Source organism: Dermacentor andersoni, chromosome 6 (genome assembly GCF_023375885.2).
Source record: "Dermacentor andersoni chromosome 6, qqDerAnde1_hic_scaffold, whole genome shotgun sequence".
Taxonomy (NCBI): Eukaryota; Metazoa; Arthropoda; class Arachnida; order Ixodida; family Ixodidae; genus Dermacentor; species Dermacentor andersoni.
The window spans coordinates 17,077,228-17,098,643 of record NC_092819.1 but is presented as its reverse complement, the minus strand read 5'-3'; the positions used below and the strand labels follow the sequence as shown (position 1 = coordinate 17,098,643).

At 49.5% G+C, this 21,416-nt stretch overlaps 1 protein-coding gene across 1 annotated transcript in view; it reads left to right on the top strand.

Annotated features, from left to right (window-relative positions):
• LOC126521268 (midasin) overlaps positions 1-21,416 on the top strand; it is a 386,114-nt gene that overhangs the window by 178,120 nt on the left and 186,578 nt on the right. The window contains exons 33-35 of the mRNA XM_050169921.3: positions 2,191-2,275; positions 3,285-3,405; positions 3,741-3,889. Coding sequence (XP_050025878.1) covers positions 2,191-2,275; positions 3,285-3,405; positions 3,741-3,889 — 355 coding nt within the window. The remainder of the gene's footprint in view (positions 1-2,190; positions 2,276-3,284; positions 3,406-3,740; positions 3,890-21,416) is intronic.

The following is a 21,416-nucleotide window of genomic DNA, read 5'->3' as shown; positions in this document are numbered from 1 at the left end:
CTCTGCGTGAGGCTGCCTTGGGCAGAGGTCTGAGGCACCCTCTCGTGTAAGCGCGTTGCCGCAGAGAGCGAGAATACCTCGTGAGCGGTGGAGATAAACAAGCTAAGAGCAGCACCAATCGAGATAGAAATCAATTTCTGCCACCCCTGCAAGAGAGTGCCGACAAAGAGAAAAATCATGTTTCGCGCGCCTCCGTTGTGATCACGCGGCAGAACCGAAAACGCGAAAACGCGTTGCCGCTGAGAGCGAGACCTCGAGACCGCTGTACCTCGCAGGCGTCGATGATAAACAAGCTATGAGCAACGCCAATCAAGATAGAAATAAACTTCCACCGCCCCTGCAAGAGAGTGCTGACAAAGAGGAAAATGATGTTTCGCATGCCTCCGTTGCGATCACGCAGCGAAACTGAAACCGCAAAAGGGGTGTTGCCATAATCTGCGCGACGCGCTGAAGCTAGAATTCTGTTTCTCTCCCCTAGAAGGTCGGGCAAATTTTAAACGCTTCTTATAAGTCCTAAGAGGTGGCAGCACCTCCCAGTGAGCCGGCATCGTCATTATGGCGCAAAATTTCAAACGGAGGGTCAAAACCGTACCTGTACGGCAAAGACCTTGTGGGACAGAAAACCACCGCCGTACATGTATGGCAAAAACCTTCAAAGGGTTAATGATAGGGCCCTTGTGGCCACACGATATGCAGCCGGTGCCGGAGTAGAATACCTCTAATTCTGTTTACGCCAGTGACGCATGCAAGTTTCGGAAACTCCGAACGGTCGTGATGCGGCCCGATTTCCATTTGTCTCTGCATGCATGATCACTTTCCTTTTAATTGTGGAATCATGATGAACTCCACATCTCTTCATAGCCGGCACTTCCATGCTGATAGAGAAAATGAAGAAAACGGGCAGACAGACGGTAGAATGACCTAAGCACTCATACTACAGCACATGGAGGAAGTTACAGCAGCTAGGCTCGAAACGCGTACAAGGCGGTCATTTTGAAATACTGATGGCGATATGGTAACGTGGATTTAAGGTGGTGCTCAATTCTTAACAAGCACACAATTTTTGGACCTGTCTTATCAGAAAAAAAGTGTGCGTTAGATTTGAGTAAACACAGTAATTTCTTCCCTGCTACATGCCAGTTGAAAGCAGTTTGTCAGGCTGTGACATTGCAATGTCAACCGTCTGCCGGCTGTTAATGTGAGAGCATTGCTTAGGTCATTGTGTGACCCCGCTGTCATCAGAAAGGCGTGGCAGAAAAACAGCACATCAGTTACGTCATCTTCATCTAACTAAAAAGAAGTGAGCACGGTGAGGATTTGATCTTCAGCCCCACCGCCACTGCTACTGCTCAGTAGCCGAGCGCGCTAATCACTGCCCCACTGTTGCATTATACCACCAATGCAATAGGCAACAGTAATGAATATGTTCGAGCCTGTGCATGTGGTTTGGCTCTGCCTGGCGAGCGATTCACTAGTTGGCAGAGCGAGCAGCTGTACAGCGAGCACAGCGAGGTGCAGCCACTCGTTCTGCCTTTCACGTTGTCAGGGGCCCACAGACGACATTGCTGGAGCCCACGGATGACGACGACAACGAATGAGATGCAACACGCCTCAGGTGCTCGTCAGACGACGATTACTACATCCACCCAGAGTACAAAGAAGTGGAGTTCACCTACAATCCCGATGAAGAAATGTAGTGTCAATGCCATGGTGCTGCTTGGAAAAGGGCTGTCATTACTCGGCAAAGTGGTGGTGTCATCCTTTGGAAAAGTGGTGTCATAAGGAAACAACACTCAACGCAATGTGCATGAAACACTAATGAGAACTCCGGAAATAACAATCAGCTGACAGATCGCAATATGGCTGGTCTGTCGTCTTGCGTTGTTGTGACTTAATAAGCAACAGCATTACGCTCAAAAACATAACATAGCAGCACTAAACCTAACCACATTTCCCTGCAATGCTAAACTCAGCGGCATAACTGAGTAAGCCACTCAGCAACAAGTAATGTTCTCACAGTTGCATCATAAGAATTGCTTCGAGTAATGCTCTCACACTTATATCATAAAAATTGCTTAGATGCCCCCATAGTTTTTATTTCCTGTGCGTGCAGTTATTCTGAAAACAGGTGGCAGAGGTGCCTAGCCATTCTTCTGAATTCGGATCCTGTTCTTGTGTTTGCCATTGCAGGCTTATTATGACCATGGATCCAAAGAATGGAGAGATTTCAAGGGCAATGAGGAACCGAGTTGTGGAGATATTCGTGCCTGGAGAGGTAAAGTAGCTTCCAAGTGTGCCGTTTCAGTTTATGATCATTTACATGTGCTTCTTTTATCTTCTTAGCCTTTTAAGCAGTAGTCGAAAGGGAAAGAAATAGTATTCAGCAAATGTTAGTCTTACGTGACCTCTGTGAATAAAACATCTTATACATAACTAAATACTTTGTAAGATACAGGTGCTGAACAAGCATCTTTAGATTGAGGTCCAAATTAATGGAAAGCTTTAATCTAGATAAAACATCTAAATTGTCTTTTTATAAGCAATGCTTTAAATACAAACCAGGGCCACATGAATAATGTAATCTCTGTGAAGGTCCCCTGTGTTTGCATTTATCCTAAGGAGCCTACAAACAAAGGCACCAAGGAAAACGTAGGGGAAATTACTAGTACTTAATACGCGTGTGATTCTCTAAGAGCATCGCACGCGTAATGCGAAGACGTGGGATCTTTTCCTGCCTGCAGCAAGTTGTTTTTTCATGCACTTTCATTGCCATTAATTTATCGTTTCTTTAATTCAATTAGTAAGTTACTAGTAATTTCTCTTATGCTTTCCTTGGTGTCTTTGTTTGTTGGCTTCTCATGATATGATTAATGAAAATCTGGCCCCTTGGTTAACCCCCTTTCTTCTCGTTCTGTGTTTGCACTGTGTTTTTGAGTAGGAAGGAATGTGTCTAGGGCTCATGATTATTTTTTATGGAATGTTTAGGCCATCTTATTCACACTAGAGGAATACCTTTGTCTGCACAGGTGTCCTTCTGCCTAGTTCTCTGATTCACTCACCTACTTCTTAGCACACTGTATGTAGCATGCTCTTCTCAAGTGGCATGTCAAAGGTGATAAGAAAGATCACGTGAATGTGCAGTGAGCAGTGTTGGGTTTTCTTGAGATCTTGTTAGCGTCAAATTTGTTGTTTTGGGAAGCTTGTGCCAAAGTGCTTCATTGTAAACCCCTTTTACTTTTCAGTGTAATGTGAATATTTCTTCCTTTTTTTTTGCATGTGTTCAGGATGACAATGGCTATGTTGACCTGTGGGACAGCCACAGTCTTCTGGCTTCAGCGGGGCTAGCACTTCCTCAAGCCAGTGGGCCATTTCTTGAATCTCATGCAGCACTGGCAAAGACATCTTGTAAGGGTGAAAGCATTTTTAAGTTTGGAATTGTAAAAAAGCCTACACTTCTAAGTGGAAGAGTGCAGATATGTTTCATTTTATTGTGCATTTATTTTCTTTACTTCATTGCAGTTCTGCTATTTCCCTTCTTTTTCGCAATGCAAATAGCAATAGTCGTTGTCCTGTAACGTGATCGGTAGTTAGAATAAGTTCTGCATGTAGGAGCTTTATGTTGGCCATGCATTTTGTGTAGGAACGATATATTGCACCCTTCATGGTGACCATTGTGAGCCAGATGTAACCTTTTCTTTCTTCCACTTTCTTTTCTTTTTAACATATGACATTTCTTGCAGTGCACAGTAACAAAGTCTCTTTGGCAACCCTGCGGAAAGCAGCAGCTCTGTGTGTCCAGCGGCTGGAGACTGGCTTGCTTCCGAAAGATGCTGTGCTATCCAGTTTGGCACAGACCTACCAGGCCACTTGGGACACGGAAGAGGCTCAGGTGCTTTCTTCAAAAAGTTGTGATGTTGACTAGGAAGTGCTTGTGGTCAAGGTAGTGTGATTGAGCATGCTTGATTGATTGATGAAATGTTGGCAACTAGCACATTATGTCGTGGGCTTCTCTACAATGTTAAATTGTTAAATGAATGAAGGATGGTGATTGGTGAAGCGAAATATTTCAGCTGTTTACCAGTTCACAGCAAACACCAGGCAGTCACTAGATAGGGCAAACACAGGGCACTCGCTCTTTGCTTCAGGCTTGGGAAAGTGTGTGGAAATGATGGAACTTTATGGGTCCTTCAGGCTAGCTTAGTCTACCACTGGTGTCCAAATTGTGACTATGATGGCATGCTTTAACAATGGCAAGCTTGGTGGCAAGTGCTGTGAGCACATACATGCCTGCTTTACGTGTTGGTAACCATTAAAGCCCAATAAAAAGATTACCAGCTAGATATGATTGATTTTTGGTATCCACTAGTCTTTTCACAATGTAACTGCATTGTGGAAGTTTTACGAATACTTATTTCGAACACTACGATGGGTTACATTATAAAGTATGCTGGGCCTTTGTGGAAGCAAAACTCGGTGCAGGTCCAAAAAGGCATGATATAGTTTGGAACTTAAAACAAAAATACTTGTATTGAATGGTGAAATGAAACGAAACTTTATACTGGCCGACTTAGCTTCCTGAGAGCAAAGTTAATATATTAGTGGCAATTATTTCTTGTTTGGAAGGTGTTTGTGCTATTAACTTCTGTAACATATGACTTCGGCATATAACCAGGAAGGGCTTTGCTGTTGCTTTCATAGGTGCCTAATACTATATCAATTCATACAGTGCAGTCCACTTTAACGATATTGTCACGTGCTTGTGACGGCAAAGAACACAGTAGCAATACTGTGAAAGGCAAAACTAGCTTTTATTGGGCGAACCTGTGCCCACAAAACAGGCTACACTTAAAGCACAACGAGAGCGGCGAACACAGTCGGCGATCGTCGAAAATCTGATCAGCGGGTCAAGCGCGTCGGCTTTTATAGAGCAGTCGTCGAATGTTCCAGACTAATCGTTCGGACCCGCGTGCCTTCCACAATGTTCTACACCATTCGCGTTACGCGATGAAATCAGATAACACAAGGTTCGGCGACAACAGACAGCCGGGTAGAAGTATCGATAACTTTCCAGAAACGTCGGATACATGCAGGCGCGTCCCTCGCTGTGCGATTACAGTTGTTAAGCGGCGAAACGTGGTCGCCCGATAAAGATAAGTACACGTGTCAATACCCCCCTCTTAAAAAGCATCGACCCGATGCTGCAAACAAACGAAGGTAATAAACAAAAGCACTCGTAGCAAAGAAAAGAACAAAAATGATGAAGTTCGTCAGCGTCCGTAAAAGGGTTTAAGGCGCACCACATGGACCACTTCAGATCGTGTGCGGCGCCGCTGTGAATGCGAAATGCCGTCTGGCACGACCTCATAGTCTAGAGCGCCAATACGTCGGATGACCTTGTAGGGTCCGAAATAGCGTCGGAGTAGTTTCTCACAGAGTCCTCGTCGGCGTATCGGGGTCCAGACCCAAACACGGTCGCCAGGCTGGTACTCGACGAAGCGTCGTCGGAGGTTGTAGTGTCGGCTGTCGGTCCTCTGCTGGCTCTTGATTCGCAGGCGGGCGAGCTGTCGCGCTTCTTCGGCGCGCTGGAGATAGCTGGCGACGTCAAGATTCTCCTCGTCAGTTACGTGCGGCAGCATGGCGTCAAGCGTCGTCGTCGGGTTCCTGCTGTAAACCAGCTTAAACGGCGTGATCTGTGTTGTTTCTTGCACCGCCGTGTTGTACGCAAAGGTTACGTACGGCAGGACCGCGTCCCATGTCTTGTGTTCGACGTCGACGTACATTGCTAGGATGTCGGCGAGGGTCTTGTTCAGGCGCTCCGTGAGACCATTCGTCTGCGGATGGTAGGCAGTTGTCCTCCTGTGACTTGTCTGGCTGTATTGCAGAATGGCTTGCGTGAGCTCTGCTGTAAAAGCCGTTCCTCTGTCGGTGATGAGGACTTCTGGAGCACCATGTCGCAGCAGGATGTTCTCGACGAAAAATTTCGCCACTTCGGCGGCGCTGCCTTTCGGTAGAGCTTTAGTTTCAGCGAAGCGGGTGAGATAGTCCGTCGCTACGACGATCCACTTATTTCCGGAAGTTGATGTCGGAAACGGTCCCAACAAGTCCATCCCGATCTGCTGAAAAGGTCGGTGAGGAGGCTTGATCGGCTGTAGTAATCCCGCTGGCCTTGTCGGTGGTGTCTTGCGTCGCTGACAGTCTCGGCATGTCTTGACGTAACGGGCGACATCGGCGGTTAGTGTCAGACACGCATCGTAGGGCGGTGATAAAGGGAACACCCGTTTATTCCGATGATGTGCAATATATACAGAAGCACTAGTCACATGACTTTTGTGATAAGTGCGGGATGACAGCCAAAGAAGTGTGCTCGTGTTTTATCTGCAGGCTGACGTCACATCTTTCCCTTTTTGCAAGCTAAGTACATTCACAATAACTCAACAACACAGTTCATAGTTAATCATTAACTCCAAGTCGTTTCGGCGTCTTGATTATGCGACCGCAGCGGGTGGTTCTACGATGTCCGGTGGTTTCGCTGGCGTGACCATCCGACGGCTGCTGCACACCGGCATACTTCACTGGCGTTGTAGCCGGCGATTTGGCGGGCAGTTCGGGAACTTGTGGCTTCGGTGTTACGTCGATCTCTTCTTGATGGTGATCCCGTTGAACCGCCGATGGAACACTGTCATCGTCTCCCGTCTCTGGCAGTAGGAGGAGATGGCGTCTGTTCCGGCGAACGGCGCCTTTGTCGGTCCCCACCCAGTAGGACCGTGGTGTTTGGGACGGCCGCAGGATAGTTCCGGGAGCCCCCTTGTCTTTCAGCCACACTCGATTTCCTGCAGAAAGTCTGGGCAAAGACCTGGCAGCATGACGCTTGTCAAAGTATCTTTTCTGCCTGTTTCTGTATTCCTCATCCATTTTCTGCCACGAAGAGCTAACGACACAGGGTTTTAGCAGAGATTGAACGCAAGGTATTCTTGAGCGCAATCGACGGCTCATCAAAAGTTGTGCTGGACTGTAACCTGTGGGACCCGGCGAGTTCCGGTAGTTCAGCAAAGAAATGTAGGGGTCCTCTGCTTTCTTCAAAAGTAGCTTAATCGTTCTTACCATGCGCTCAGCTTCGCCGTTGGCTTGCGGGAAGAGCGGGCTAGTTGTGACGTGCTTGAACCCGTACACGCTTGAAAAATGCTTGAAAGCAAACGAGACAAATTGTGGTCCGTTGTCGGATACCACGGTGTTTGGGATGCCGTGCCTGGCGAAGATGCTCTTCAGATGGTTGATAACCGCTTCTGATGACGTATCGCCTTTCAGCAAGGCCAGCTCTGGATATCTGGAATGATAATCCACAACAACAAGATACACGGCGCGTTTTATTTCAAATAAGTCCACGCCGACTTTTTGCCATGGTAGCTCTGTCGTTTCCGAGGGAATCATTGGTTCCGCGAACTGAACGCGTTCACTCGCGCACACATGGCAATCAGCTACAGCTTTTGCTATCTCTTTGCTGAGCCCCGGCCACCAAACAGATTCCTTTGCTTTTGCTCTGCAGCGAACGATACCTTGGTGCCCTTCGTGTAGTCGTTCGATCATTTCCTTCCGCAGACTTCGCGGAACAATAATGCGAGCATCTTTCAGCAACAGGTTCTTGCAAACTGAAATGTTAGCACGGACGGGCCAAAATTGCCTCAAAACGTCTGGGAGCCTTTCTTTTCTTGGCCACCCGTGGTGGCAGGCTTTCATCAATGACAAGCATTCCTGGTCTTTTTGTTGCTCAGCTCGTATGAGATTAAGCATGCTTTCTGTAGCCGGTAGGCCCTGAACTATTCCATCGACGAAAGCAGATACGTCTGAGTCTGTCAAGGCGCCTAGAGTTTGGTTAGTAGCGTTCGCTCGTACTCTTGATAAGGTGTCGGCTGTCGCAATGCTTTTGCCGGGAACGTGCGTTAGTGTGAAGCAGTACCTCATCAAACGCATTCTGAATCTTTGGATGCGAGGCGGCATAGCGTCCAGAGGATCACGACCGAGCAACGGAAGTAGAGGCTTGTGATCTGTTTCGAACAAAAATTTCATACCTCTTAAAAATTCGTCGAAACGTTCAGCTGCCCACGTCAGAGCTAACGCCTCCTTCTCTATTTGAGAATATTTTTGTTCCGTCTTTGTCAGCGATCTCGAGGCATAAGCAACCGGTCGTCGTTCCCCGGATGGTTGGATCTGAAATAATACAGCACCAAGACCATACGATGAAGCATCAGCCGAGACTATTGTCTCGTAGAGAGGGTGGTACATGGCGAGGCACCTGTCCGAGCTGATGGTTTCCTTGATTTTGCAAAACGCTTGTTCCTGTAGCGGTCCCCACGACCACTCATTGTCCTTGCACAGAAGGCTGCGTAGAGGCGCGCTCATAGACGCTGCATCTGGAAGAAACCTAGCAAGATGGTTCATCATTCCCAGAAGAGAGCGAACTTCCGTTACGTTCTGCGGCCTCGGAAATTCTGTGATGGCCCGCACTTTTTCAGGATGCGGCCGCACGCCACCAGCGCCAAAGATCATGCCAAGGAAGGATACTTCTTGCACTGAAAAACAGCATTTTTCTTTGTTCAGCGTCACTCCTTCCCGCTGTAGTCTTCCGAGCACCTTGTGTAAGCGAGAGTCGTGCTCCGACTTATTTGCGCCGAACACAAGAATATCGTCCATGTAGTTCAAAACACCGTCTAATCCTTCCAAGACTTGCGTGAACTTCCTCTGAAAAACTTCTGGTGCCGAGGTTATACCAAACGGTAGTCTGCGATAGCAGTACCTGCCGTATGGTGTTATGAAAGTGGTGAGTGTTTGGCAGGACTCCGCAAGTTGGATTTGGTAAAATCCTGAGCTTGCGTCTAGTTTCGAGAACACAGAGGCTTCCTGAAAGCTTCCCATGATCTGCTCTACGGTTGGCAATTGGAGGCGCTCTCTTCTTACGAAGTTATTTAGTTGAGTGAGGTCGACGCAAATCCTGACTGAGCCGGATGGCTTCAAAACCGGCACAATTGGCGCACACCATTCCGTCGGATCCTCGACCTTCCTAATCATGCCTTCCCGCTCAAGCCTGTCAAGTTCCTCCTTAACCGCTTGCTTCATCGGGATAGGAATCCTGCGCGGGGTTGACACTGCGTAGGGGATTGCATTTTCTGTCAACCGTATCGTGTGCTCTCCTGCTATAGATCCGATTCCTTGAAATAGCCCTGGGTACTGTCTCGCGACCTCGTCGGACGTTTCTAGTTCGTCTAAAAATCGAACTACCCCAAGGGCATTTATTGCAGGTAGCCCTAGTAAAGGCATGTGCAAGTTTTTTACGACATACACTGTCTGCTCGCAGCGATTGTCCTTCCATGCGATTTCGGCTTGAAACTTTCCGCACGTGTCAATGCTTGCGTCACTTGGTCCCCTTAGATTTCCTGCTTTCTCAAGATAGCTTGGCATTCCTGGGAAATTTTCCCCCACGACCGTGACTTCTGCTCCAGTATCGACTTTCATTTTTACTTCATGGCCGTTTATCTGCACCGTCACGAAGTGCGCAGACAACTTGCTTTGTCGCGGTGTAACTGTGCCGAGGAATTGGCGCTCGTTATCTGGGCAGCCGTTATCTGGGCAGCCCGGTGTAGTTACCCCGTCAAGTTTTCTTTCTCTGTTTTTAATTCGACAAGCCTTTTCGAAATGCCCTAGCTTCTGGCAGTAAAAGCATTTTTGCTGCTTCGCTGGGCAACTAGTTCGCGGGTGCATCGAACCTGCGCAATAAGTGCAGCTTTTTACAGAAGCGGTCTTCTTGCGACGCGCAAGTGTAGCATTCCATTCTCTCTTCTGTTCTGTTTTCTTGTTCTTTACCGCTGCAACATATGTTTCGGCGCTCGTACCTTCCCGCTGTTTCAAGTCTGCTTGCTGCTGCTTTATCGTTTCGCTTGTTCGGGCTCTTGCTAGTGCGGTGGCCAATGTTAGCTTAGGGTCCATTTGAAGCTCTTCCGACAGCGCTTCGTCTAGAAGGCCAACTACAAAGCGATCCCTTATTAAACGGTCCTTCATGTTATCGAAGTCGCATCGCTCTGCTAACTTGTGGAGGTCGGTTGCAAATTCGTCTACAGTTTCCCCTGGCTGTTGACGACGTCTGTTAAAACGGGCGCTCTCATACACTGTGTTCTTCGTGTGAACGAAATAGGCTTCAAACTTTGCCTTTACGACCTTGAAAGTCTTCAGGTCTTCGTCTTTTACCGCTAACGAGCGAAGAATCTCTCTTGCCTTCCGGCCCATTGTGTAAAGAAGGGTTCTTACTTGAATTTCTTCCTTTTTCTCGCTGAGACCGGATGCGAAGCTGTAGTCTTCGAATTCCTCAATCCAAGAGGGCCAGTCTGCTGCGTTGTGGAAATCAAATGGCTGCGGAGGCTTTATCCCAGCCATTGTTGCTCGTTGCTGGACGCTCGTTGCTGCCGTGCCTTCCGTGAGGACTTGCATCACTTGCAAGCTACTGCTCCGCTCTGTCGGACTGCATACGCCCCTGACGGTCTATTTCGGGAGCGGCCGACCCCACTTCTGACACCATGTCAGACACGCATCGTAGGGCGGTGATAAAGGGAACACCCGTTTATTCCGATGATGTGCAATATATACAGAAGCACTAGTCACATGACTTTTGTGATAAGTGCGGGATGACAGCCAAAGAAGTGTGCTCGTGTTTTATCTGCAGGCTGACGTCACAGTTAGGTGCGGCCAGTAATACTTTTCTTGTATCCTCGATAGCGTTCGGGAGAAACCGAGGTGCCCAGCGGTCGGATCGTCATATAGGGCGTGCAGTACTTCTGGACGCAGCGCCGACGGAACAACAAGAAGGTAGTTTGCGCGGACTGGTGAGAAGTTCTTCTTCACGAGTAGGTTGTTTTGAAGCGTGAACGAAGATAATCCACGCCTAAATGCCCTAGGGACGTCGGTGTGCCCTTCCAAATACTCGACTAGGGCTTTTAGCTCCGGGTCCCCTCGTTGTTGTTCGGCGAAATCTTCCGCGCTTATTATGCCAAGGAAGGCGTCGTCATCCTCCTCATCTTGCGGCGGCGGGTCAGTGGGGGCGCGTGATAGGCAATCGGCATCTGAGTGTTTTCGTCCGGACTTGTAGGTTACAGTGATGTCATATTCTTGTAGTCTGAGGCTCCACCGTGCCAGCCGTCCTGAAGGGTCCTTTAAGTTAGCTAGCCAACACAACGCGTGATGGTCGCTGACCACATTGAATGGCCTGCCATAAAGGTAAGGGCGAAATTTCGCTGTAGCCCAAACGATGGCGAGGCATTCCTTTTCGGTTGTAGAATAATTGCCTTCCGCTTTTGACAACGACCGGCTAGCGTAAGCTATCACGTGTTCATGTCCATCTTTTCTCTGGACTAGGACGGCACCGAGGCCTAGGCTACTGGCGTCAGTGTGAATTTCGGTATCGGCGTGCTCGTCGAAGTGCGCAAGTACGGGCGGCGACTGCATGCGTCGTTTGAGTTCTTGAAATGCGTCGGCCTGCGGCGTTTCCCACTTGAACTCGACATCACATTTGGTTAGATGGGTTAGCGGCTCCGCAATGCGTGAAAAGTCCTTGACAAAGCGCCTGTAGTAGGCACACATGCCAAGGAATCTACGCACTGCCTTCTTGTCGATGGGCTGTGGGAACTTTGCGATGGCAGCTGTCTTCTGCGGGTCGGGGCGGACTCCAGATTTGCTGATGACGTGGCCTAAAAATAGAAGCTCCTGGTAAGCGAAGTGGCACTTTTCCGGCTTCAGAGTAAGTCCTGATGACATGATGGCCTCTAGTACTGTTGCAAGCCGCCTAAGGTGATCGTCGAAATTGCCGGCGAAGACAACGACGTCATCCAAGTAAACGAGACAGGTCTGCCACTTCAATCCTGCTAAAACCGTGTCCATCACCCGTTGGAACGTTGCGGGCGCCGAGCACAGTCCAAATGGCATAACCTTGAACTCGTAGAGGCCGTCCGGGGTGATGAAGGCGGTCTTTTCGCGATCTCTTTCGTCGACTTCTATTTGCCAATAGCCAGACTTGAGGTCCATCGACGAAAAGTATTTAGCGTTGCAGAGCCGATCCAATGCGTCGTCTATCCGTGGGAGGGGGTATACGTCCTTCTTCGTGATCTTGTTCAGACGACGATAATCGACGCAGAAACGTAGGGTTCCGTCCTTTTTCTTCACCAGGACAACAGGGGACGCCCACGGGCTTTTCGACGGCTGGATGATGTCGTCGCGCAGCATTTCGTCGACTTGTTCTCTTATAGCTTCACATTCTCGCGGCGAAACTCTGTAAGGGCTCTGGCGGAGTGGTCGAGTGCACTCCTCGGTGATTATGCAATGCTTGGCGACTGGTGTTTGTCGAATCCTCGATGATGTCGAAAAGCAGGCTTTGTATCGTCGGAGCAGACTTCTGAGCTGTTGCTGCTTGCCCATGGGGAGACTTGGATTAATGTCGTAGTTTGGTTCGGGAACCATGGTCGTCGGGGCAGATGAGGCGGAATCCGAGAGGACAAACGCATTACTGGTTTCCAGAATTTCCTCAATGTACCCGATCGTCGTGCCATTGTTGATGTGCTTGAACTCCTGGCTGAAGTTTGTCAGCAACACTTCAGTTTTCCCTCCATGCAGTCGAGCGATCCCTCTTGCGACGCAAATTTCACGGTCTAGCAGTAGACATTGGTCGCCTTCGATGACGCCTTCTACGTCAGCGGGTGTTTCTGTGCCGACCGAAATAACAATGCTGGAGCGAGGCGGGATGCTCACTTGATCTTCGCACACACTCAAGGCGTGGCGACTACGAGGGCTCTCTGGCGGTGTCGCTTTATCTTCCGACAGCGTTATAGACTTCGACTGCAGGTCGATGATTGCACCGTGTTGGTTCAGGAAGTCCATACCGAGAATGACGTCTCGTGAACACTGTTGGAGGATAATGAAGGTGGCAGGGTAAGTCCGGTTATGAATGGTTATTCTTGCCGTGCATATTCCAGTCGGCGTGATGAGGTGTCCTCCAGCGGTCCGAATTTGAGGGCCTTCCCATGCGGTCTTAACCTTCTTCAACTGGGCGGCGATGTGTCCACTCATTACGGAGTAATCGGCCCCTGTGTCCACTAAGACGGTAACTGCGTGGCCGTCGAGAAGCACGTCGAGGTCGGTGGTTCTTTGTCTGGCGTTGCAGTTAGGTCTTGGCGTCGGATCACGGCTGCGTCGCGTTAAACTGAAGCTGGAACGTCGCGTCGTCACGTAGTCTTTTGTCGGTGTAGTCTTGGCTTTCTGACTTCGTCGGGACGGCGGCGTGTCATTATTATGTCGTGGAGATGGTCTCTTCGGCGTCTCCGTCGGCGTCGGAGGATCTTCGTCAGTTCGACGAACAGCAACCGCACCTCCATCGGTTGCTGCTTTTAGTTTTCCGGATATGGGCTCGCAGACCGGCCCCGGGCTGGGCCAGTGTATGGTCGGCGCTGCGGCGACAGGTAGCGGCCTGGTGACGGCGAACGGGACGGTCGTCGAGGGCTCCACTGAGTGGCGGCGAGGTAGTCCGCGATATCGCGAGGTCGTTCGCCAATCTGTGGTTGCGGCGCGTTCATGGCGAACCCTCGGAGTCCCATCTCCCGGTATGGGCATCGGCGGTAGATGTACCCGGCTTCTCCGCAGTGATAGCAAAGCGGGCGATGGTCAGGGGCGCGCCAAACGTCAGTCCTCCTTGGAATGCCGCATGGGGTGACGGGTTGGCGTGCTGGCGGCGGGGTTGGTGGTGGACGACGGAACTGTGTCGTCACTGGGCCCTGCCGTGGGCGCGGAGGGGGAACGTGACGGCGGGCTACAGTGGCGTATGTGATCGCTTGCGGCTGAGGCTGTGGCGATTCAGGGGCTACTCCGAGTTGCTGTTGGAGCTCCTCACGTACGGCGTCGGCAATCGAAGCCACTTGAGGCTGCGATGACGGCAACAGCTTTTGTAGTTCCTCCCGCACGACCGCTCGGATAGTCTCGCGCAGGTCGTCGGTGGCCAGTGACTGAATTCCTGTGTAGTTGGTAGAGTTCGTGCGGCGGTTGAATTGCCGGTTCCGCATTTCGAGTGTCTTCTCGATGCTGGTGGCCTCGTGAAGAAACTCTTCTACGGTCTTCGGTGGACTTCGTATCATTGCGCCGAAAAGTTCTTCCTTCACGCCACGCATGAGAAGGCAGACTTTCTTCTCTTCGGGCATATCCGGGTCGGCGTGGCGGAACAGGCGGTTCATTTCTTCCGTGAATATGGCGACGTTATCGTTAGGTAGCTGCACTCGGGCGTCCAGCATGGCTTCGGCCCTTTCCTTGCGCACGACGCTCGTAAAGGTGCGCAGGAAGCTGCTACGGAACAGGTCCCATGTGGTCACGGTCGACTCCCGGTTCTCAAACCACGTTCTGGCGGCGTCTTCTAAGGCGAAGTACACATGCCGCAGCTTGTCGTCGGAGTCCCAGTTGTTGAAAGTCGCGATTCGTTCGTAGGTCTCCACCCAGGATTCCGGGTCTTCAGTAGCTGCTCCGTGGAAGGTCGGTGGGTCCCGAGGTTGTTGCAGGACAACGGGGGTCGCTGGGGCAGCCATTGGGGTTGTCTTGGCCACGATCTTCTTGGTCTTCTCAGGTAGAAGTCCGTCTTCCGGGGGCAGCTGTTGTAGACGACGGCTTACTCGATGGTCCGTGACTACGTTGGTGCTCTCTTTACGGTCCGGGCTTGGATCACGGCTTGTCGGGGGCATCCGGTACATGGACCAAAAGCACCTCCACCAGATGTCACGTGCTCGTGACGGCAAAGAACACAGTAGCAATACTGTGAAAGGCAAAACTAGCTTTTATTGGGCGAACCTGTGCCCACAAAACAGGCTACACTTAAAGCACAACGAGAGCGGCGAACACAGTCGGCGATCGTCGAAAATCTGATCAGCGGGTCAAGCGCGTCGGCTTTTATAGAGCAGTCGTCGAATGTTCCAGACTAATCGTTCGGACCCGCGTGCCTTCCACAAAGTTCTACACCATTTGCGTTACGCGATGAAATCAGATAACACAAGGTTCGGCGACAACAGACAGCCGGGTAGAAGTATCGATAACTTTCCAGAAACGTCGGATACATGCAGGCGCGTCCCTCGCTGTGCGATTACAGTTGTTAAGCGGCGAAATGTGGTCGCCCGATAAAGATAAGTACACGTGTCAATATCAAGAAGAACGAAAAATCCGATTATTATAACCGATCATCACTATATCTGGGCTGCCGTAAATAAAGCTCCCGAACATGATGCTCTTCGTGGCTTTTCCACTCGGCGTGCGGGGAGGAAGCGCTGCGCGGTTAATGGCAGCAGATACGAATTCGCATAGGCAAACATATTGCCCTGTCTTGGCATCGTTCATTTAAGGTGTGGAGATGGGTTTTCCCAAGGCTTACCCTAGGAGTGACGATCAGGAAAGGGCTCGACGCTCCTCCATTCTGCAATGCACAAAGGCGCTACAGCAGGGTTCTTCGACTCTCCGACACAGCGCAGAGAAGGCTCCAGAGTCAGATCACCAACAAGCACATATTTATTCACCCAAGATACAGCACAGTGCGACAGTCATGGTGCTTACGGGCACAGGCTCACCGCAAGACCGATCGAGTATGCGCACCGGTTGTGCTAGGGCTAACGGGGAAGCAGTCTTCCAAGTGTGAAAATGAGAAGTCGCGGAAGCAAAGGTCCCACGTTACCACCTCGTTGCATGCCTGTGAGCATCTGCCGCGGCCTGTGTCAATGAAGAGCTCAGTGGAAGAGAGCTCAGGTGGAGTGGGTGCCTGGGGGCTGCCATTCGGGAGGCCAATCACGGCGCATCTCAGTGACACTCTCTCGCGCTGTGATTTGACCCCGGGAGGGAGAAGCATGGTTTGCTCGGAAAATTAGCTTCAGCGTGCTAGCCTTGTTTGCCATGTTGCTATTAAAGCAGCGGTTCCCAGAGATTGAGCTAAGCACAATGCACGAGCTGGGGGCGAGGCATGGGAAGTCACCTCGATTCCCACAGAGGGGAACTTAAACAAGGCAATATCTTGATCGTTATATTTAATATGCAGTGAATAACATATTGTTATATATGGGGCTTTTTTCTCATAGCCCTAATGTATTAGCCGATACCCTTAAGGACGCTCATCATTATAACCAATATATTGTTATACTATATAATGTCCACAATATATAAGTAGACTGAACATAATGATTAAGATGCGAGATCTTATGATGGAGGTAGGTGTACAAGCCTAAAGCATTCAGCATTCCATTCAATGATGGTTGAAACACTCAACATAATTGGGACGTGTCTTGTGGTGACGGTCAATTTCTTGCATTAAGACCCTTGTGCATTATTTGCTCGGTCACATTCTTATTAGGAGTTTCTGAATCATGAGATGGGGGTCTACCTCTGGTTCCCGAATGTGAGTTGTCCTATTTTTATTTCATAGCTCATCTCGTTTACAAGAGAGAGAAAGAGAAAACATTTATTTGGACCATCAAGGTTGTTGCTCTTGAGGTCGAGTGGGTGGTGTCCTCATTCCAGGACTCCACTGGCCATGGCTGCTTGACGTACTTGCTGGACGAGAGCTTCTTGTCTCGCCAGGGTGTCGCCAGTCAGCTGTACCTCCCACCACTCAAATGACGTGCTAGGCGTCTTTAAGTGTTGAGGTTTGCCTCCGCACCCCCACGAGATGTGAAAGAGTGTGGGGCGTGTATCGCCGCACCAGGTGCGGCAGATGCCGTAATATGTTTGTGGGTACATTTTGCTGTATCTGTGTAGGTTTGGGAATGTGTTAGTCTGAATAAGCCTGAGAGTTACTGCCTCTTCAGTGCTGAGCTTTCTTTGAGGGTGAGGATAAATCCTGCGGTCGAGTCGCTGGATCTCGAGTCGGTTGCAGTAATTGGATGGCAATGGCACGAAGGTAAAGGGTGGGGATTGATGAGACGATTGATTTTGCCCCGCTCGGTTGATTAGCGCTCGAGCGAAGGCGTGCACCCTTTCGTTCCCCTCCAGTCCCGCGTGGCCCAGCGTCCACATGATTTGAAGGGATTCTTGCAGCCTTGGGCCTAGAATCTGAGCCGCCTGCAGCGGTGTTCGTCCGCTGGTAAAGTTACGGCAGGCCTGTTGCGAGTCGGTAACGACATAGACTTCCCTGCCTGCCCTGTCTTGTTGCTTTATTACTAGCACTGTGGCTATGGTCTCAGCTGCAGCTGGGGTCTCTGCCCTGATGGAGGCTGTGAGGGTCAAGGAGTTGTCTCTCCCATTCACGGCGGCGACCGCGGAGAGGCCCCCTACAGGGTACGCCGCCACGTCCACGTACGTTACGTACGGGTCACCTTTGAATTGTCAGTGCTGTCTGTCGACGCGAGCCTTGCGTCATCCTTCATGGAGTTCATGACTCATGTGCTTTGGTTTGGGGTTCGCCTTGATTTTGCCTCTGACCTCAGGCAGGAGTGTTCGTTGCCCATCGAGGGCACGGAGCTCCGTTGCCATTTCGGTTCAATGGAGGATGGCTCTGCCCATTGCCGCGTTCTGTAGTCTGGCTTTTTGTGAAGCCATAACCGGGTCCAACAGCTCAGCAAAGGTGTTGTGCATCCTGAGGGCCGCTAACTTCTCGTTTGAGGTGGTGACAGGGAGACCCAGAGCTGTTTTGTACGCGCCTCTGATGATGGCATTGACTTGATCTTGGTCACATTTGTTTAGCGAGTGCTAGTCATACGGCATGCTATACGTTACTCTGCTTATCACCCGAGCCTGGATGAGGCGAAGTGTGTCCTCTTCTCTCATGCCCTTGTGGCTTCTTGTTATTCGTTTGATAATCTGTGAGATCTGGTTGGCGGTGGACCTTAGGGTTTGGATAGTGTGGGAGGCTTTCAGGTTGCTCTAGATCCAAAAACCCGGTATCCTAGTCTTATTGCTTTCCATGATCTTCTGGCCCTCTAGATAGAGGTCGACAGGGCTGGTGGACTTCTAGGTTCCTCCTTCGTGCACACGGATCACCTCGGACTTCTCGGGCACGCAACGCATCCTGCTCGCTGCCGCAAATCTCTCCACGGCCGTCCCCGCCTCCTGAAGGGTCGCCTCTTTTTGCACAAGGGAGCCCTTGGTGGCCCAGAGCGTGATGTCGTCTGTGTACAGGGCGTAACCTAGGTCCGGGATCTTCCGCAGCTTTTTGGTCAGCGCTAGCATCGCAACATTGGAGAGAATTGGGGAGACTATCACCCCTTGCAGCGTTCCTTTGTTCGGCACATCGATCATATCTGATTGAGTCTGGTGTCGGGAATGGTTTGATGTAATTAAAGATGCGCAGCTGATGTCATTCAGTCGCTTGAGAATGGCCTCATGAGAGATGTTATCGAAGGCCCCTTTCAGGTCTAGTGCAAGCAGGAGGTGTTCTCCTCCCTTCGGCATGCCCTTAAGAACTTCTTCCCTTAGGATTAGGAAAGCATCTTGCGCAGAAAGTCCTGGCCTGAAGCCAAGCATGGTGTGCGGGAAGAGGTCACCATCCTCTATGTAGTGTTGGAGGTGGGTTTCAATGACCCTGTCGTTTGCAAAAAAGGGCTATACATAATCCTTGCTGTTTTCTGTTGTTTCCCACTTTCTTTGCTAATTGTAACAAAATTCTGCATAAATGACCTCTCTTTATAAAAAAATCTATAAAATATCAGAATGATTATTTATTTATGTAAATTTGTTGTAACATTGCTGGCGTTTTAGTGAATGTGAAGACAAGAACATTGTTCTTTTTGTTCGTGGCATGAAAGGAACTGTGAGAAAAAATACCTATGTTGATGTGAGTGCTATTCTCTATTCATACTTACAACTGTTTCTGAAGTTTTGTAGCCAAAAAAGAAAGTTTGTTGAAATACAGGCCAAAAAGAACATCATATGTGCTTCTAGAATAAGCCAACTCTTCTTGCATACACATAGTCCCAGCTCATAGGTACACTTTCATTCATATTCTTGCAACGCCATAAGGAAGCACTGTATATGCAATGCCATGCATTCATCATTTATGGAATTTTTTTGTTAAACTTAACACTAAAATCAGCTTTGAGAAGCAAACACTAAGCTTGATAAAATATAATCAACCCCTTTGAGCACCACTTAATTCTGCCCATGGAAAATTTAGTTTCACCAGCTTTCTTCCATCAATAGAATCATGAAAAGCATACAGCTGCAAAAAGAATTAAGCACATTCATTTCTTCAGTGAGTTTCCTCACGTTTACATAATGTGGACTCCATACGAGAGCTCGCTACAGTAATGTCAGGTATGAAAACATCAACGATTTCATGTCTAGTACAGTAGAACCTCGTTGAAACGATCCTGCTATGTCTAATTTCCCAATGCCTTCAAAACACTATACAGTAGTGCTTATTCTCTACTGGTTCATACGTTCACGGGGAACATGATCTTTTAGCACCCAACATTCAGTATATTGCCAAACTGCAATCCTATGTATGTTTTCTGGCTGCTTGATCTCTGTAAACAAGGAAACGCACGAGGTGCGCGAGATTGAGGACAATAGCCACCTGCCACAGCAGCTTCCCCGCAATACTTGCCTGCCTGTCTCGCATCATAAAACACTGGTGGGCATTAAGTTTCTTATTCCGGTACCAGCAAATCTTCTCCTGGGTCGTAGCATATTGCAGTCACAGCTATCACCGCTAACCTTATTGCAATAAGCATTTTCCCTTATCTGTTTCACAGCGCATGGACCGTAGTGCCATTGAAAATGTACTGCTTGCTTTTAATAGGTGATAACCTATGCACCACCGTTCCCTGCTGCAGGTAGCCCAAAGGAAGTATCATGTATCGATCTGGCAGCATCGTAGGCATCATATTTCGGTGTTGCTCACCAGCACAATTCCGTTTATATTTCCTGTTGCAGTTTTTAAAGACTATGCAATAGGAAAACGACAATGTGCATACTACTGCAGCCAAGTACTGCTGGTCATTGCGCTGTACGAGCAAACGAATTTTCGTAACGATAAAGAAAACCTACAGAATGACTTTATGCTCCTCTTTACAGCAAAACAAATCAACTTAAGTTACCATATAGACTCATATAAGGGCTGCACTTTTTTTCACAATTCTGACGAGGTGCAGCCCTTACACGGGACCGAACCTTTTGGTCAAAATGGTGCCACCGCTGCCGGCAACTTGTGCACACACTGGTTCCCCGGATGTACCATTGCATCAGAGGTCAACGCACAGCTCTAGCCATCTAGCAGTTGTACGCGAAAGTATGCAGCGTGCGGCATCGGGGCATAGAACATGATTTTTTCTCCACTGGAAAATTTATTTTCCGAATGTTGGGCGCCCAAGTTGGGGGTGTGGCCCTTGCACGGGTGTGGCCCTTAAATGAGTCTATTGGGGACGAGGAGTTACGGAGTCGCCATCTGTTGGAAGTGCCTCCTTTGCGTAGCATGAGGGATCACGCGGTGCCTCATAGGGTTCGCTTACGGCGCTCAATAAAAACACCACGCGGCAGCCCTCCTGGACATTTATGAAGGCACACCCAAAACGAGGGAAGTTTTTGACTGTCAATATAGTAATCTTAGGCAAACTGAAAGCACAGAATCGTTTACAGCCGCTATTTCTTTACCGAATACGTACAGTGAACACCACTACGTGCGGTCTCTGCGATGGAGTCTCCCGAACCGGCTTCTTGTGTGAAAGGTAGGCAAATGATGAAAGTAAACTATGTGAAATATGTTCTTATAGTGGGTTGTCTGTGTAAACAAATGGGGCATAACAGAATGAAGCCTCATTGCAGTGACCGGCTGCGCGTCCGCATGCATGTCCGCGCACAATGTTTTGCCTTCGCTGTGAGCGCGTTTTCGCACTGTGTCGTGAGCTTTAGGCCGCACTGTACCTCGTAATCACTGCTCCCCATGCTCCCCCATCACGATCGAGCTGGACGGACGCCCAGTGCCGGAGGTTGAAACCCTCCGCATACTGGGACTCCATATCCAGAGTGATGGTAAAAACACCACCACCCTGAAGAAACTCAAGCAGATTGCAGGTGCGATTTCACACCTCATTCGCCGAGTTTCAGCCCACCACAGAAGCATGAAAGAGCATGACCTATGTCGCCTCGTCCATGCCTTCATCCTCAGCCGTGTGCTTTACACAACCCCATATTTACACTTATCCCGACATGATACTAATGCCCTAGATGCCTTAATATGCAAGGCGTACAAAGTAACACTAAAGCTACCCATTAACACACCCACAGACCGACTACTCGGCCTGGGCCTCCACAACACTATTGGGGAACTTGTAGAAGCCCACCGACAGGCGCAATACATTCGCCTGACACAGACATTCACTGGGCAGCACATCCTGGACATCCTCGGGATCCGGATACCGGCCAACGACCCTACA